The following is a 19,443-nucleotide window of genomic DNA, read 5'->3' as shown; positions in this document are numbered from 1 at the left end:
CTCTCTGATCAATGTGTCACAGTCATGTCATTATTTTAAAATGTGTTTAAAAAAGTGTTGTGCAGAAATATTATTAATGTTTGTAATGAGGACAGTTTTTACCTTTACACACTGGGAGCTTCCAAGTTCCATCTTCACACCGTGCAGTGTCTGTTCTCTCAAACTCATAGCCTCTGTTACATATGAATCTTACAGTCTCTCCGTGACTATAGGAGGATTTTAATCCCTCTGCTTCTCGGCCGTAGTACACATATGGCTTGTTACATTTTACTTCAACTAGAACTAAGAACAGAACATTTATACATGTGTGTGGCTTCACTTTTGTATTTATTTAATGATGTGTGTACTCCTGACTGTAGGGGATTAAACACACAAATACACTCTTATTCTATTGCACACATCATCATTGTGATAAACAGATTATTAGATTCATTGAGTTTAGACACAGGGACTGACTGCAGCTAGTCAGTAAAGTTAAGACACCGCTCACTGGTGCTGTTTGCTAGCAACTGATTTTTGATTTAACACAGAGTGAAACAGTTAAGAAGTTGCACCTCAGCACTGTTAAATTCTGGATTCTGATTGGTCAGGAGATGTTGATTGATTGGCTCTATACAACAGTTAGTTCTGAGCAATCTGATTGGCCGAGAGACTTTCCACCAGTGCTGATATAGAGCATAACATTACTGGGGACGTTTGACTATGTGTATCACTGGGCGTCCCAGGTGTTGTACACTGTTTAATGACACTAACTGTTGGTCACATGGGTGAGAGTGGGTCTGTACGGTCCGCAGTACTGAGGAGAGAGCAGCTGCCTGACAAAACCCACATTCACAAAAAGTCAGAGAAGCACTTTCAGCACGAACACACATCTGATAATCTTATGTCGTCTTTAACAGCACACTGTCTACTTCTTTAAAATCTTTTAAAATTGCCTCTATATTGTTTTGTCACATGTCATACATAGTAAAAAAAGCAATAAGGGTATATAATATAAGGTATATAGAAACATAAGTTAAAAAAGTAGAATGTACATATTGCAAATGGTTTATGCACAACTGGCTCTCGTTGTGCAATATGCAGTATTCTAATGCAAAGTTGCAGAGTTGTAGTTATCATTGTTAATATATAATTACAGGGGCTGCAAAAGTATTTGGCTCCCTTGAACTTTTCCACATTTTGTCATATTATAGCCACAAACATGAGTCAATGTTATTGGAATTCTACGTGAAAGACCAATACAAAGTGGTGTACATGTGAGAAGTGGAACGAAAATCATACATGATTCCAAACATATTTTTAAATAAATAACTGAAAAGTCGGGTGTGCGTAATTATTCAGCCCCCTAAGTCAATACTTTGTAGAACCACCTTTTGCTGCAATTACAGCTGCCAGTCTTTTGGGGTCTGTCTCTACCAGCTTTGCAGATCTAGAGACGGAAATCCTTGCCCGTTCTTCTTTGCAAAACAGCTTCAGCTTAGTCAGATTCGATGGACAGCATTTGTGAACAGCAGTTTTTAAATCTTGCCACAGATTCTCGATTGGATTAAGATCTAGACTTTGACTGGGCCATTCTAACACATGGATATGTTTTGTTGTTGCCCTGGCTTTATGTTTAGGGGCATTGTCCTGCTGGCAGGTGAACCTCCGCCCCAGTCTCAAGTCTTTTGCAGACTCCATTTGGCTCAATCCATCTTCCCATCAACTCTGACCAGCTTCCCTGTCCCTGCTGAAGAGAAGCACCCCCAGAGCATGATGCTGCCACCACCATGTTTGACAGTGGGGTTGGTGTTCAGAGTGATGTGGAGGGTTAGTTTTCCGCCACACATAGCGTTTAGCATTTTGGCCAAAAAGTTTAATTTTTATCTCATTTGACCAGAGCACCTTCTTCCACATGTTTGCTGTGTCCCCCACATAGCATGTGGCAAACTGCAAACGGGACTTCTTATGGCTTTCTGTTAACAATGGCTTTCTTCTTGCCACTCTTCCATAAAGGCCAACTTTGTGCAGTCCACGACTAATAGTTGTCCTATGGACAGATTCCCCCACCTGAGCTGTAGATCTCTGCAGCTCGTCCAGAGTCACCAAGGGCCTCTTGGCTGCATTTCTGATCAGCACTCTCATTGTTCGGCCTGTGAGTTTAGGTGGACGGCCTTGTCTTGGTAGGTTTACAGTTGTGCCATACTCCTTCCATTTTTGAATGATCGCTTGAACAGTGCTCCGTGGGATGTTCAAGGCTTTGGAAATCTTTTTGTAGCCTAAGCCTGCTTCAAATTTCTCAATAACTTTATTTTTGACCTGTCTGGTGTGTTCTTTGGACTCCATGGTGTTGTTGCTCCCAATATTCTCTTAGACAACCTCTGAGGCCGTCACAGAGCAGCTGTATTAGTACTGACATTAGATTACACACAGGTGCACTCAGTTTAGTCATTAGCACTCATCAGGCAATGTCTTTGGGCAACTGACTGCACTCAGACCAAAGGGGGCTAAATAATTACGCACACCCCACTTTGCAGTTACTTATTTGTAAAATTGTTTGGAATCATGTATGATTTTCGTTCCACTTCTCAAGTGTACACCACTTGGTCCTTCACGTGGAATTCCATTGAAATTGATTTATGTGAAAAAGTTCAAAAGGGCCGAATTGTCACATCTGGGCCACCTCAGTCCTGGGGAGTAAGATCGGGCTCACCGGATTACTGAGCCGTGGCTTTTGTCTCCCCCTAGTGTGTCTGTGTCGGTATTGTTCCCCCATTGATTTAATCAAACACTAAACAGATATCACCTGTGTCTACCTCCTGTGTCACTCTATTTAACCCAGCCGAACCCATACCACCTCGTCTGGTCACTGATGTGCACATTAAGTTTGTTTCTCACCCCTTTGTGTGTTTTCTATCTCTCTCCCAGGACCGAGTGGCGTCTGCAGGAGGTGGCGGTGGAAAAGAAAGGACTTGCATTAAGGTTATACGTATGTTTTTGGAAAGTCATTCCGCTTAGTGGTTTATCTCCCGTGAAAGAAGAGGGTACACGCATTCTCAAGTGCGCTTTACACAGCCCCCTGCAGACCCAGCCTGGGAACATGGTTGCTGAGTCGTTCAGTTTTCATTTTGTTTGGTTCTGTTTTAGTTTGTGCTTTTGTGTTCATTGTTCTTTAAAAATAAACCTGTGTTCTTCCTAAAACCTGCACCTGCGTTCGTCTCCTCCCTATGGAAGTCATGACAGATGACCAGACCCTCCAGAACGCAGCAGGGACCTCCCTCCCAGAAGATGAAGTTCCTATCCTTGATTACATCCGCCGGCAACAGGGGCAGATGGACAGTTTGGCCAGGGCAGTAAGCTACTTGGCTCGCAGCGTGCGAGACATCTCTGTCAACCGCCCTGCCCCTGCCTCTCCTCCACGGCGCTCCACACCATCACCACCTAGAGCCACCCCCCGGAACGATACGCCGGAGACCCGGAGGGGTGCAAAAAGTTCCTCATGGCCTGTGAGCTGTACCTCGCTGACTACCCCGACCTGTCAGATCAGAAAAAAATCAGCTTCATCATACAACAGCTCACCGGACCAGCGATGGACTGGGCCACCGCCGTGTGGAGCGCAGGTGGGATGGTGACGTCCCACTACGGCCGGTTCCTCCACTCCTTTCGCACGGTATTCCACCATCCGGATCACGGCAAGACGGGGGAACAGCAGCTATTGAGACTAAAACAAGGACACCTCTCGGTGGCGGATTACGCCGTCAAGTTCAGAGTTCTCGCCGCAGAGAGTGGCTGGTGCGAAAAAAGCTTACTCGCGCGCTTCCGGGATGGTTTGCAGCCAGACCTCCAGCTAGAGTTAGCCTGCCGAGACGCGGACTTCGACCTGGATGAAACCATCAAGCTTGCGATCAAACTGGACCAGCACCTCCGCGGATGACGGCGCCCCCCCCTTCTAAAGGCGTAGGGGGAAAATCCAACTTTTCACACAGGGACAGCCTCAATAAAACCCCCGTCGAACCGCGCGAGGGGAACGCGGTCGAACCCATGGACGTCAGCACCTCTCGCCTGTCGGCCCAGGAGAGACGCCGGAGGATTTCGTCTGGACTTTGTCTTTACTGCGGAGGGGGCACGCACCTCCTTAAGAACTGTCCCCTAATTCGAGTAACTGCACACATCCCCACGCACACATCATGCTTTTTGTTTACGTGCATCACTCACATATCATAACCACTCTGTTTCTGTTTTCCCTTTAATAGATTCCGGTACGGCTGGGAATTTCATTTCTTTCTCTCTCCTTTCCGCGCTGCGAGCTCCTGTGTCGAAGCTTCCAAACCCGATTCAAATCAAAGCTCTAGATGGCAAACCATTAAAACAATCGCCAGTTAAACTTCTGTCCGTGCCCCTGCGGTTAACCTTCCCCGGTCATTCCGAGGAATTAAAATTCTTTGTAATTTCGCGGATGGACCAAGCCGTCGTGCTGGGTCTCCCATGGGTAAGCTGCCACAATCCAAATTTTGATTGGGCAGGTTCACGCCTCATTCCTTGGTCCCCCAGATGCGCAAAATTCTGTAAACCTTCCACGTTGAAGGTCCAAACTACCACCATTGAAAGCCCTATCGCCCTAATGTCTACCACGGTGCCATCTGAGTACGATAGTTTCAGTGACGTGTTTAGTATTAGGGCAGCTGCACGACTTCCTCCTCACCGTCCGTGGGACTGCGCGATTGAGCTCCTGCCAGGGAAAAAACCGCCTTGCTCGCGCATCAATCCATTGTCTGTAGCAGAAACACGGGCAATGGAGGAATACGTAAGTGAATGTCTCCGGCAGGGACTCATCAGCAGGTCCACGTCTCCGGCGTCGGCAGGTTTTTTTTTTATCGAGAAAAAAGGGGGGGGGGGGTCTTCGACCTTGTATTGATTATAGGGGACTCAGTACTATTACAGTAAAATATAAGCACCCACTGCCCTTGGTACTGGCCGCGAACGACCAGCTCCGCGGCGCGTCCATCTTCACGAAACTCGACCTCCGCAGCGCTTATAGCCTCGTTCGTGTTCGCAAGGGCAATGAGTGGAAGACTGCGTTTAGCACGACATCAGGTCATTACCAATATAACGTAATGGCTTATGGACTGGTAAACGCACCTGCGGTGTTTCAGGGGTTCATGAATGACGTGTTTGGTCATATGTTAAACCGGTTTGTCATAGTATACTTAAATGATATCTTAGTATACTTTCGGTCATATGATGAACACGTCCATCATGTAACCGCCGTTCTACGTCGACTGCGCGAACGTGGGCTCTATGCGAAGGCTGAGAAATGTGAGTTCCATAAAACGGAGATCGCATTTCTCGGCTATCGCATAGGACCACAGGGGGTCGAAATGGACGTCGCCAAGGTAACGGCGGTGCAGTCATGGCCGGAACCCACAACAGTGAAGGCGCTACAGAGCTTCCTTGGGTTTGCCAATTTTTATCGGCGCTTTATAAGGGGCTTTAGTATGCTGGCAGCGCCGCTCACTAACTTGCTAAAGGGAAAACCCCAAAGGCTAGGTGCGCTCACGCTGAAAGCGCGCACCGCATTCCAGCGCCTAAAACAAGCTTTTTCCTCCGCGCCTATCTTAAAACTGCCCGACCCCACCAAGCCTTCGTAGTGGAGGTCGCTGCGTTGGAGGTAGGACTTGGAGCCATGGCCACCCAGAGAAACTCCACCCCTGCGCCTTCTTTTCTCGTAAACTAACACCTGCAGAGCGCAATTATGATATCGGTAATCGTGAACTGTTAGCAATAAAAGCGGCGTTAGAGGAGTGGAGGCATTGGTTGGAGGGAGCCGAACACCCTTTCACGGTGCTAACAGATCACCGGAACCTAGAGTACCTCCAACAAACAAAAAGACTAAACTCTCGTCAAGCCCGATGGGCGCTGTTTTTCACGCGTTTCCACTTCATCATCACTTATCGTCCCGGCTCAAAGAATAAAAAAAGCGGACGCGCTTTGCCGCTGCTTTCCCACACCGGACCGAGACCATGATCCGGAGCCGATACTGCCCTCGTCACTCGTAGTGTCTCCGATCGTATGGGACATCGACTCGGAGATCGCGCAGGCTACACGGTCCCAACCCGTGCCGCCTGGCTGCCCTTCGGGTCGAACATACGTACCGGAGACATTACGAGAATGCGTCATAATCGAAGCGCATACCAACTTGGCTTCCGGTCACCCCGGTATATTAAAAACAGGGAAATTGCTAAAACCAAAGTTCTGGTGGCCGAATATGTGGAAAACCGTGAAAACAGTAGTTTCGTCTTGCGCAGTTTGTGCACAAACTAAAACCCCTCGAAATCTACCTGTTGGTAAATTAATGCCCCTTCTGATACCGAACAGGCCGTGGTCACACCTGGCGGTGGACTTTGTGACGGACCTGCCGGTATCACGAGGGTACACGACGGTCCTAGTAGTAGTGGACCGTTTTTCTAAAGGTTGTCGGTTCATTCCGTTTCGCTCCCTCCCAACCGCCCTCCAGGTGGCAGAAACCCTATTCACTAAAGTGTTTCGCTACTATGGCATCCCGGAGGACATTGTTTCTGATCGTGGTCCCCAATTTATCGCAAAAGTCTGGAAAGCTTTCTTCCAAAAGTTGGGGACCACTGTTAGCCTAACGTCGGGCTATCACCCCGAGTCTAATGGGCAGGCAGAGCGGACTGTCCAGGACCTCGGGAGGTACCTCCGCGCATACTGTAGTAGTCGACAGCATGAATGGGCAGACTGTGTATTCTGGGCGGAGTATGCGCAAAACTCACTTCAACAATGTCCCGGCCAGAGACATCCTGAGCCCAGCTCCGCGACCTCCGGGCCGACCCGCCCGCCGGCCATTCCAGCAGGCCGGAGGGTCCAGACTCCCGCGGGTACCGCGCGCCCCCACCTCCCTCATGAAGCCGGCCCTGGGGGGGTACTGTCACATCTGGGCCACCTCAGTCCTGGGGAGTAAGATCGGGCTCACCGGATTACTGAGCCGTGGCTTTTGTCTCCCCCTAGTGTGTCTGTGTCGGTATTGTTCCCCCATTGATTTAATCAAACACTAAACAGATATCACCTGTGTCTACCTCCTGTGTCACTCTATTTAACCCAGCCGAACCCATACCACCTCGTCTGGTCACTGATGTGCACGTTAAGTTTGTTTCTCACCCCTTTGAAGGCTTGGGCAGACGGAATGTTGACCTGCTCTTCTTCAGATGGGAACAGGGGTGGCTGATACCCTAAGCAGCACTGGAAAGGAGACAGGCCAGTCGATGACGAGACCTGGGAGTTGTGGGCATACTCTACCCAGGGCAGAAACTTGCACCATGTAGTAACGTCCCGGGAAGTCATGCAGGGAAAGCGTGAGGTCAAAACCGGGAGATTAAAGAATGAGACAAACAAATCCGAGACGAGAAACCGAAAGCGAAAACAAGAAACAAAGCGAGCTTGGTAACGTGAAATCTGAAGAGAAAAAAAAAGAGAAAAAATTTAGGCACGTAAAACACACAATAATCCAGCAGTTAGAGTCACGAACAGTGTGTGCTTAAATGCTGGATTAATCATGGGGAAATGGGAAACCGGTGAGCAGACGGGGCGGAAACAGGGGCGTGGGAAATGCGCATGACAGGCTATGGAAAACACGTAAGGAGAAGTGACAGCGTGGGAAAAAGATGGCAGACAGGGCGTGAATCATGACACACCCCGGTATAATGATCACATATGCACATTATAAAAGATCGCTCGGATACTAGAATATAAATTGCATGAAACCAAATTGGTAGTACAGTATTTCAAACACCATGAAAGAGAACATCCTGAAATATAAAAAGCTCTTAATGCTGCTTGATCACCATATTACTCAATTCTTACAGAAAATAACAAAAATAATCCTAGATTCTTATTTAATTCTGTAGTGAAATAAGCTAGTGATAAAACCACCACAGAAACATGCATACCAACATATTAATATTTTCAATGACAAATTTTAGACAAAATTTAGATTTAAAACCAGACAATTTAATAAAAAATCAGAGGTTGGTAGAGTAGCCAAACAACGTACTTACAGTAAGTATTCAAGTAGAAGTAAAATGTAGTCGTTCAAAATAATACTCAAGTAAGTGTAGAAAAGTATTCGGTGATACTTTATATTTATACTACTACTACTACTACTACTACTACTACAGTACTACTACTACTACTACTACTATTACTACTACAGTACTACTACTACTACTACTATTACTACTACAGTACTACTACTACTACTAATTATTATTATGATTATTATTATTGTTGCGTTTTTCACCGCTAGGAAGGAACTTGGAGAGACGAGTGAGCCCCCTTGCTGCCCAATGCGAATTTATTTAAACTTTCACCCTTTCATTAACTTTTCATTAAGCATGCTGGCATACAAAAGCATGAGCAACATCTTCACACAAGAACCACTAATTCAATTCAGCCTACGCACAAACCAGAGCACATTCAATAGATCACACACCTAACACACACACAACATGGCCAAAGTCACTAACCCAAAGACCTTTCCCTAACAGGGTGAACACACAGCAACCCCTCCCGCAGGGCATGATGGTCGCCAGCCGAAACACCGCCTACGCCACACTGCCCCCACCCGAGCTGTCGAACTCAGTCTTGGAGGCGTGATGGTGGTCGGTGCTGCCGTTGTGAACGCCGGAGTCCTTTTGCGGGGGAGGGAGGGGCACATTACCATTACCCTGAGGCAGACCGGCCTCCACAGAGTTCGATGTTTCGCTGGCGTGGGGCTGATAGGGAGCGAGACGGTCTCGGTGGAGCACAACCACTCGCGCCCGCCCCGCCAACCACACCCGGTTGACAACATCAGAGAGCTGGGCAATTACCGTACAGGGGCCCACCTATTGAGACATAAGCTTAGGCGAGAGCCCCTTTTTTCTTCCGGGGGAATACACCCAAACCTGCTCTCCAGTAGCAAGGCCTCGCCCCTGGCTGTAAGTGTCATACACACGGCGCTGCTAAACACCGGCATCCGCCAAGTGTTTACGCGCCAACTCGTGAACACGGAACAATTTGTCTTTTAAAGAACAAAAATAATCCAACCCAGGCTTCGTGGGTAAATTCAATTGGGGAGGTGGTCTAAACACAAGATCCATGGGAGTGCGCAACTCGCGGCAGAACATTAAAGCAGCTGGTGTCAGCTGTGAGGATATGCCCAGAGCACGAAAGGCAAATGTTCGTCCCAATCCTTCTGCAGCTTTAATTATTAATAATTAAATAATTATTCAATGCTGGACATAAACAGCTAAAATCAAGATAAATGTTATTCTTTAGATTATTATTATTATGTTCTTTTGCTGTTTGGGTTCAGCGTTAAATGATTATTTGAAACTGAAGCGTCTCTTGTAGATTCATGCCACGAGTCATTTTATCATACAAAGATCATTACGTTGTGCTCGGACCACTGATTACAAAATTGACATTTTTAAAGTTTAAAATAAAAATGTTTTTACAAGCCCTTGAGCTGTTGTTTGTGCTATTTTCTTTAATAATAACAATAACTGTAGACAGAGAGAAACAGAGTCTGTCTAAACAAAAGTAAATGCAGCCATTTGCAAAATGTCCTCTTGCGCCACCTGGCGGTCATTTCACAAATTACTTTGAATTGCGACTGATTTATTTTGGCTGTTGCCGTTTGCCGCGACAGAGTGCGTGGCAGTCATAGACATTCCGTGTGAGTAACCACTGTACACACTCAATTATAGATATGTTAACAAATTGTGTGTGCATGTATGTATGCATGTATGAGTGTGTGTATATGTACAGTATGAATGAGTGTATGTATGTGTGTATATGAATATGTATTATATATAGTGAAAATGTAAAATAATCCCTTTCCTTAAACTGTCAAAATAAAGTGTGTGTAACCGGCCCCCCTCTGTTAATCTACACATAACACTTGTCTATCTGACACATCCTGGTGCTCCACGTCTGGTTGCAGTACTCATGGAAGCCTCCAGATAAGATTTACAATTAATTACAATTAAGTAAAATGCATTCATATGTAAAATATGATAATCACATAACCCAACATGCTAAAATTACTCTAGCAGTGTGTGAGAATCTTACCACAACTAGGGTTAGAGGACCACGTGCCTTGCTCACAAGTGTTGGTTTTGTCTCCATCCAACCTATATCCGCTTGCACAAATATATTCAATCTTCTCCCCATTCTCAAACATACTGCGGTAAGGTGTTGTGATCATTCCATTGTAAACACGGGGAGGAGGAGCACAAGAGTTGGACTTTCCTGTAAAATAAAAAAACTTTGTTTAATAAGACCACAGGATTGTTAGTAAAATGTAAGTCATGCTTGCAGTACGGACACTTACGCTTACACTCTGGAAGGGTCCAAGATCCAGCTACACACTCAGCTATTGACTTTCCACCTTCAATCCAGTAGCCGTGGTCACATTCAAAATCATACTTACCAGGAGCAGCTGCTTGTAACACATCTGGTTTGGCGTTTGGCACATGTGTTGTAATGCACCATGCTTCATCTACAAAAACAAACATAAGAAACTTTACATAAGTGATTTTACAATTTATTTAGCCCTAATACTCCGTCATTTAATATTTCCACATGTATTTAGTTACTAATTTCAATCCAATTTATTAAAATTTTATTCCAATAGTGCTTTTAACAATGCTAATGTTGCAAAGCAGCTTTACAGAAATAAAGGAAAATTATGGAAATGTGTATGAAATGTGAGAAAATATGTATAAATTAAAATGATCAGATTGTCTGACTTCATTTTAGATTCTGTAAAAATGATTGTAATGAGGGTCAGGGGTAGCTCAGTGGTTAAGGCATTGGACTACGGTTCGGAAGATCCCAGGTTCAAACCCCACAACCACCAAGTTGCCACTGTTGGGCCCTTGAGCAAGGCCCTTAACCCTCAACTGCTCAAATGTATAATGAGAAAAAAAAAAAAAAAAATGTAAGTCGCTCTGGATAAGAGCGTCTGCCAAATGCCTAAATGTAAATGTAATGTAAATGTAAATGACTCGTCCCATAAGTATGTGTTTTTCATGTTATGATCAGATTCTATTCTTAAAATCCAGTGTTCAAATCACAACCTAACCGTTGATTGTGCTAAACAACAGTATAAATATTATACATGTTCAAGTCATGTAGTGGTATTACAGTAATAGTAAGCATATGACAGAGGTGGGTAGTAATGAGTTACATTTAAAGTTACATGAGTAACTTTTTGAACAACATTTACTTCTATGAGTAGTTTTACTGCACCATACTTTTTTTTTTTACGTGAGTAGATTTGTGAAAAAGAAACGCTACTCTTACTTTGCTACATTCGGCTACACTCGACTCGTTACTTTTCTACCATTTATTCTACACATGCAGCCGGTGGATCTACCACATGACTGTTTCACCAATCAGATGCAGCGACAATTATCACTTGACTCCATTTGACTCAATCAGGTCTTCAGCCTAATATAATTATTATAACATATAAAAATTCTAACATTACGATTAAAACAGTTACTCAGTACTTGAGTAGTTTTTTTACAGAATACTTTTTTTCACTTCTACTTGAGTAATATTATTTTGAAGTACAGTTGCTCTTACTTGATTCATTTGGCTTCTCCATCCACCTCTGCCATATAATAGTAGAACAAAATAAACAGAAAACCAAAAACCTCTTCAGCAGTTAAAGTATTGTACTGACGATGGTAAAGTACTCACCAATACACCGAGGGGTGTGTGACCACTCTCCATTCTTGCATGTTATCTCCCCCCACCATGTTTTCAGGTCAGGTTTCAGACCCGTGTTACAGCTGTAGGTGATTTTATCTCCGGTTCTGTAATTCTCCGAATTTGGAACAAAAAAGCCGTTCTTTTGGAACTGTGGAGGTCGGCAGTTTTCTGAATCTATTTTTTGCACAGGTAGTAAAAGTAATTAAAATAAAATGATGGGTGAAATGCATGACATGAAGAACATTTTAACACTATTTCTATAATATCTACAATCTGTACTTTTAGTGCCTCTAACTGGGGTAAGAGAAAACTGTGCATCCCATCCTGAAGGCGCCATTTGTGGCTGGAAGTCTTTAAGCAAGTGGGAGGGGCATACAATCTCTACTGTCAGTCACAGGAACATCAGACATATTCAGAAATACCTAGTTTGCATATGATGTGTGGTAGGTAGTGATGAGTCGTTCATGAACGATTTGTTCTTTTTGAATGAGTCACAAAGCATGGGTGTGCATACATAAAGCAGTGCAAAACCTCCGTAGGTTATGTACAGGAAACAGAAATGAGCGGTTCATCTCATAAGTCTTCTAGTTCAAGTCATTCCTTTTTTGTCACATGACTCCCATAGACGCCATGAAGTGCAATTGCACGTCGTGTCTATAAATATTTCTGTTTTGCATTTCAGCTCTTTGTTCATGAATAACAGTAGCTGATTGGCTGATTTCCTTTCTACATTGTTATAAATTAAATGTATTTAATTCAAAATGTGCAATTGCACTGCATAGCGTCTATAAGAGTCACGTGACAAACGAATGAACAACTCAGACTAGAAGATATGAGAGGGGAGATGCTCATAATGTTTGTAATGATATGTCCTTAACTGCATTGTAATATTTATCAATTACTGCAACTATAGACAAAATGTGTGTATGTAGACGTGTTGGGTGTCTGTATGTAACATTTTTGTTTTATTTATGATCAAAAGAGTGAAATGAACTAAATGACTCTGTTTATTTTGAAAAATCTGCTCATTTTGATGAACGAGATTCGAAAAACTGAGTCACTTAAATGATCCAAACTTCCCATCACTAATAAAAGGTGAGTTAACAAGTTGATAAGATGAAATTTGCCAAACAAAAAAGGTTTTTCTTTCATTCTCAGAGGAGGTGTCTTTTCTTCCTCTCACACTCTCAGTTAAGGAGACGTGGACTCTGTGTCTGTCAGTATAATTGAAGCAGACAATATCCACTTGTCATATGCAAGTTATACACTGTTTTTACAAAGTCATGGATAGAGAAATCTATCAATCAAAATCACACATGTGGCTTATTTTGAAAAAAAAAAAGCTAAATAAATTAGGGCTGGAATGCTATCTAAATGATAAATGTTATTTTAATAATAATAATAATGTAAATTTTATGTTGTGTCTATAAATATTTCAGATTTTTACTTATTTAAAGTGTATCAGTGCCACCTCAGTCCTGGAGAAAACGATCTGGCTCGCCGGATTGCTGAGCCGCCGCATTGTCTCCCCCTAGTGTGTCTACGTGCGTACTTGTTTTCCTTTATCTTCGTTATCACCAATTCAAGTTCAACTGTGTCCACCCCTGTGTATCCTTATTTATTCCAGCCGAGCCTGTAGCCCCGTGTCTGTTCACTGTTGTGCACCCTCGTGTTTGTGTAGTGATTGTCATATGTCTTGAGTATACTCTTTCTCCCCCCCAGGATTGAACGGTGTCTGCAGGACCGGGCTTTTCATGGACGTTAATAAGGGTCTACATTTAGGTCACGGTCAAGACTGAAGGATTCTCAGTCTGCCGAGTTCAGCATGAAGCTGAAGGTCTTTATGTTGTTTTCTTTGTGTTGATACTAGCCCGCCTGCAGACCCAGCCTGGGAAGTCAACAGTCCCATATTGTTTAACGTCTTTTCTTTGGATCAATATTCAATAAATCTGTTCTGTTTCAGCTGCATCTGCGTCTGCCTCTTCGAAACCATGACAATCAGGTCTTTCTACTTGCATAAAAAAAATCTGATGGACTGATTTCCTTCCTACATTGTTATAAATTGAATGTATTTAAGTAGAAACATACATGTTAAAATGTGAACAAAGCTTAACCCCTAGCTTTTGTCAAATTACCAAATTTACACAACATCATAATGGGAAAACTCTAATTTGCGCTGTCTTAAAGTGTCTTTTGTATGACAGCGGTTAATTATTTTTGTCTCAGATTGATATCCTTTCTAAGAGCCTGTGGGGTTCCAAGATTTTTATGTTCAGTTCTACAAATAAAACACATTTTACAAGCCATAGCAGCAGTTGCGTAAAATAATAAAATAATAAATAAATAAATGAAAACTTCAGTATAAATCTGAACATCTTACCCTGTGCAGCCTGACACGCACAAATTAAAACAGCCAGAATAATAATCCTCATCTTCTCTGTTGTTTTTCACCTCAGATCACAGCGTAAAACCTTCAGATGAACCACTGATACATGGTATTTTAAATTAACCAAGTAGCTTTGTGTGTAAGCAGCGTTAATGATTTATTATTTTTCCTCCCTTTACCAGAAACCACGAATCTAGTGCATGATTTCACCATCGCAGATTTCGTAACTACAAACACTGACACGCCAAATTAAAGGGAAAAGGGTGCTGAAAAGGACATCTTATGTTAGGTAAGATTCATATGTCTCTATAGAATATATATCATAATGTTTCCTTTAAAAGTTGATAGGTGAATGGGTTGTGGTTGATTCTGAGTTAGTAAACTCGTCTTCAGAACTACATTTCTGAATTTAACTTAAATTTACCATGCTAAACATTTGACGGTTAGCATTGTTTAAACTAGCTTAGCTGTGTGGTTGTTAGTCACAGAAGCGCCAGACTGTTTGCACTGCACTGTTCCTGGAGCAACTGGTATCCTTCAAAATAGTGGTAAGCGATTGATATGTTAGTGGTAAAATCACATACGTTTCTTACAGTATGTCGTATAAAGTATTGGTATGATCATGTTATGAATTACCTTGAGATTTGCGGTTAAAAAAAAAACACCTGTGTGGACGCGTCCCGGCCAAATTGGAATTAAACACGTTCCTTACTAATACACTAACATTATCAGTATATTCAGCCTTTTGATTGATAAAGAAAAAAAATCAATATTGGCACAACCCTAGTCAAATAACTAAAATTTTTTCAAATCTTTATAGCAATAATATTTATGCTGTGTTTTTTCCCCTTTATTCATTTCCTTCAGGGCTTTGATGTGGCAGTGCTAAGAATGTTCTAGATCAGTATCCTCAAGGTCCCTCCTGCTCAAACATTACAGGTTAGACCATGGCCATTATGGCATGAAATACACTTTACATGAAAATACACTTTAAGCTCACAGTGCTTTGGTAACTTGATCTGAAATGCTACCTGAGATGGCAGTGTACAGCGCCTATAAGTTGATGTGAACTTTGTGTTGTAGTTGAGTGCTGAATTCATCAGGATTACCACCATTCCTTTGGTTTCCAGCTTGATCAGTACTCCACTCAGCTGATCAGAGTCTTCAAAAGGAAAGGGGGCATGGCAGCAAAGAATAGCAGTACCAGACTATTCAGTATTTTTATTGCAATAATATTTATGCTATGTTTTTCCCCTTTATTCATTTCCTGTAATTCTTCCTAATGTAAGTTACAGTTGCTTTTATTTTTGTAAATACAGAATCTGGAAAATTTGCTTTATTGAGACGAACTGTGACTTAATAGAGCTAGTTAAAAGGAATTTTTTTTTGGTTCGTTTATATGCTGCTAATATTTGTTTGACTGAAAATAAGGAACTGTACTGAATATGAAAAAGGAAAATTACTGAATGTTTGTAACAGCATTGAAAACAACAATTAAAAGTGTTTGAAAGCAGTTTGCTTGTTTTTCCTGACATCTTGAATAAATGCATTTTTCCCATTGATTATTTGAAAGCATGTGTTTTACTTAAGTTGAACCGAGAAGAATAAAGTTAATTCAAATATAAAACTTCAAGTATTTAGAATGTTGGTGTTTTGCATAAGTATTAAGTAACAGAATAAGGTCATTTAAATGTACACAGTAGGCTTTAAAGCGACACAACAAACTTTCTCTATTGTTACATGATTAGCTTGGGTTGATTTAACCAAACCCTGTTTATTTGTGTTTATTTAATCATACCACGTCCAGGTTATTCAAATCATTTTCGTGGAACTGGTTGAAGAACAGTGTTGGGTTAGATCAACGAATTTTTTTTTTGAGTGTATTTAAAAGCAAGATATTTACATACACATCTACGAGATGAGTTTATACACATTATGTCTATAACGTCCACAGGTAATTATGGTTCTTTAGATGCTAGAGAAAGTGCACAGTTAAACTATTTATAGTAAACTATTCATAAATCACTCACTCATCATCTATGCTGCTTTATTCTGTATTCAGAGTTGCAGGAACCTGGAGCCTATCCCAGGAGACTTGGGGAACACCCTGGACAGGGTGCCAATCCATCACAGGGCACACACACACACTCACATGCTCATTCACCCACTACAGGCAATTTGTGAACGCCAATTAGCCTAACCTACATGTTAGGCTACTGTGGGAGAAAACCAGAGTACCTGGAGGAAACCCACCAAGCACGGGGAGAACATGCAAACTCCATGCACACAGAGACAGAAATCGAGGCCTGGGAGGGTATCAAACCCAGACCCTGGCAATGAAAGGCAACAGTGCTGATCACTACACCACTGTGTCACCACAATTTATAAATAAGAAATAAAAATGCTCTTCAAACAAAATTATTATTATTATTATTATTATTAATTATCCTTTTAGCCTGAGGTTTCTTAATGCAGATTCTATTGATAAACAATAAAAAAAACTGCATGTAAGCATTTTTAAAGTGAAAACCAATCAGTTTATTTTATAATGACAGAGCCCTCTTCCAAACTCTTTATTTTCTTCCAATTTTTAAGATGTGGAAAATGTTCCATTTTGACAATAGGGCGGCTCAAAATTAACTTCAGTTTAAATCACTTACGATGAATCTGGATATCACAAAGCACCTGATATTTGGTGAACTTTACTAGTATGACTACTACTACTAATAATAATATAGTATAATGTTAAAAACTGATTCTTTCTATGAGTGGACTTTTTCAATCCCAGGTTCCCAGAAAGACTCTTTGACAGTTGCTAATTCTTATTTTTTAATCATTAATAGATTGTATAGGTATGAAATAACATTGTTTGTTTACTATAATGACGTTAATTTACTACGGTGTAACAATCACGCCATTAATGTTACGTCCATTGCTGACTTACTTGTAACCTCTGATAAAAACTGACTGGAATTATACTTTAAAATTTGATCTGGATCCAGAGACTTCTTCAATTTTTATTTCCTTTTCCATTTTTTCTCTTTTATAGACTAAAACCTATTAAAGTTGCAGGCCCTAAAGTTTGAAATGTAATCACTTATCATTTTTCATGCAGAAGACAGTTGGCTTGATATTGAAAACATGAAAAGGAGGCTGGCTGATGGGTGTGTCCAGTGTCTTCATGCAGCCAGGATGGCGAAGTTCTCTTTCCACTTCAACAGCAGCATGCATAACATAAATGACAACTGTGTCTGTTATGGAGCAAGAAATAACAAGTTATCTATCTATCTATCTAATGATAAACAACACAAAGCATTTATTTTGGGTGAAAAACAAGATTTTATTCTGAGAAAGACGATTTCTGACCACTAGCAGGAGAACTGAAGGCATCGATACACATCACTGCCAAAACAAGCACACAGAGACAGTTAATGTACCTGAAGTCTGATTGAGCATTAATGTTAGCACTGTACCATGATCAATGTTACTCTAATATTTAATTTAATGTCATAGAAAATGTACTTACCAGACTCCATTTACCTGTAAGAAGAATAACAGTTAGAGATCACAATCAGCAGTCAGAGACCATCATGCTCACTTTAAATACTTTCAAATGTATCAATTAAACCTTAGAGCCTCGTTAAAGCTCTGAACACAATAACGATCCTGATTCAGTCCCAGTATTACTGCATTCCTACGTCTGGTCCCTGACTGGTCAGAAGGTGTTGATTCATTTACTGTAACAGCAGCTCTGACAGCAGCACAGCTTTAAATTCTAATAGGTGATTATTGTTTCTATAGAAAACATAAATGTGCACTATCAAATCATGCATGTCTGGTGTGGAAGGAGGAAGGAGTCTCCAGTTTTAGCAGACAACTGTTAACTTTCCAATACAGGAATTTCTCCAGGACAGAAGAGTTGAAGCTCTGTGGTGTTTCACAGCAGGATTTATTTGTCTTATTTATTTTGTCATAAAAAGAGAGAACAGAAAGGGGCTGCTGAGGAAACAGCCATTTATAACTGCTTTAATGTAAATAAGAACAGGAAGTAAATTGATTTTAGAACGCATCCACAAACATTAAAAGCAACTTTATACAGATAGAAAATGTGGAGTGTTGTTCTTTAACTAAAATCACTGTGGTAGAAGAGCTGTTAGATTTAACTCTGTCTGGCCCACGTCAGCACGAGTGCTTTATTCATTAGATACTAATGGTCAGAAATAAAGGATAAATTCATCTGTAACTAGAACTTAGTAATTTTCTGTCTAGATAAAACACAGGATACACTTACATTCACCGTAAATTGTTGTTCCTTTGAAGCATCTGACAGTTATTCTCTTGAGGAAAGCACAGTAATATCTCTTCTCTTCACCCTCTTGCAGATATTCATCAGACTGACTAGAATGAATACGTTCACCTTCCACTTTACATGGAGCTAAAAAATAAGGAGGAAAACAGTAACGATCCTGTGTACAAAAAAAACCTTATATACAATATATAATATTATATAATATATAATACATGTTATACAATTACGTATTAATAATGAATTGCATTTCAGCTAATTTTCTTTATCATCTTTAAACCTGATTTAGTCTGTCTCACTATCTTTAAATATTATTCCATTAGAAATCATCTGTAGTCAGAGGAAAAAATCAGTAAGCAACAAAAATATCTGCTTATAAATAAGTCCTGTTTAATTAATTGATCATTACTGCATTTATCATGTAAAGCAAAATAGAAACTATTCTCCTGACTTAATTCCAATATTAAAGATCATTTTCCTATTAATACACCAATAAAATCATAAATGTGTGTATCTGAACTAAATGCTAAAACATTGACTGTTGCATTGAACTTGGCTTCTGTAGGTTCATGTAGAATTTGCTGTGCTGGTTGTGCTGGCAAGGGAACAGATTGGAGTCCCTACAGGACATGTCCTCCCGTCCCGTGTGATGAATTCTGACTTCATTTGTTTTGTCAGAGTTGTAAATTGTATTTAAAATGTAATTAATACTCACGTTTACACTCTGGAAGCGGCGTCCATTCCTCATTCACACATCCTACAGTTTTAGGTCCATCTAGTTTATGTAATTTCACACACTGAACTTTTAATTCCTTTCCACTTGGCATCTCTGTAACATCTCCATTAGCAATAAGAGGGTGAGATCCACAATCACGTACTGAAATCAGACAATTCGTGTGAGGACATGGAGATCAACATTAATTATAATAAATACATATGAGTTATTATACTGGTGAATACAGTACAGTACAGTAAATTTGTATGATTACACACT

General features: G+C 41.3%; 2 protein-coding genes and 1 long non-coding RNA gene across 3 annotated transcripts in view; 1 reads left to right on the top strand and 2 right to left on the bottom strand.

Annotated features, from left to right (window-relative positions):
* LOC128521875 (complement factor H-related protein 2-like) overlaps positions 1–14,262 on the bottom strand; it is a 70,547-nt gene extending 56,285 nt beyond the window's left edge. Inside the window, exons 1-5 of the mRNA XM_053495568.1 lie at positions 14,138–14,262; positions 11,746–11,931; positions 10,370–10,537; positions 10,108–10,287; positions 103–282 (exon numbers count right to left, since the gene is read on the bottom strand). Of these exons, the coding sequence (XP_053351543.1) occupies positions 103–282; positions 10,108–10,287; positions 10,370–10,537; positions 11,746–11,931; positions 14,138–14,189 (766 nt within the window). The 5' untranslated portion in view covers positions 14,190–14,262. The remainder of the gene's footprint in view (positions 1–102; positions 283–10,107; positions 10,288–10,369; positions 10,538–11,745; positions 11,932–14,137) is intronic.
* A 289-nt stretch (positions 14,263–14,551) lies between these two features.
* LOC128512026 (uncharacterized) lies at positions 14,552–15,648 on the top strand. The gene is made up of 3 exons (XR_008356279.1): positions 14,552–14,691; positions 15,011–15,082; positions 15,227–15,648. It is a non-coding gene; the product is annotated as an uncharacterized LOC128512026 (long non-coding RNA).
* Positions 15,649–17,322: 1,674 nt separating this feature from the next.
* LOC128521859 (complement factor H-like) overlaps positions 17,323–19,443 on the bottom strand; it is a 132,008-nt gene continuing 129,887 nt past the window's right edge. The window contains exons 14-17 of the mRNA XM_053495567.1: positions 19,165–19,326; positions 18,435–18,578; positions 17,670–17,683; positions 17,323–17,355 (exon numbers count right to left, since the gene is read on the bottom strand). Of these exons, the coding sequence (XP_053351542.1) occupies positions 17,323–17,355; positions 17,670–17,683; positions 18,435–18,578; positions 19,165–19,326 (353 nt within the window). The remainder of the gene's footprint in view (positions 17,356–17,669; positions 17,684–18,434; positions 18,579–19,164; positions 19,327–19,443) is intronic.

This window comes from Clarias gariepinus, chromosome 1 (assembly GCF_024256425.1).
Source record: "Clarias gariepinus isolate MV-2021 ecotype Netherlands chromosome 1, CGAR_prim_01v2, whole genome shotgun sequence".
Lineage (NCBI taxonomy): Eukaryota > Metazoa > Chordata > Actinopteri > Siluriformes > Clariidae > Clarias > Clarias gariepinus.
Note: the sequence above shows the minus strand (reverse complement) of the source record. Positions and strands in the feature narration are given on the sequence as shown.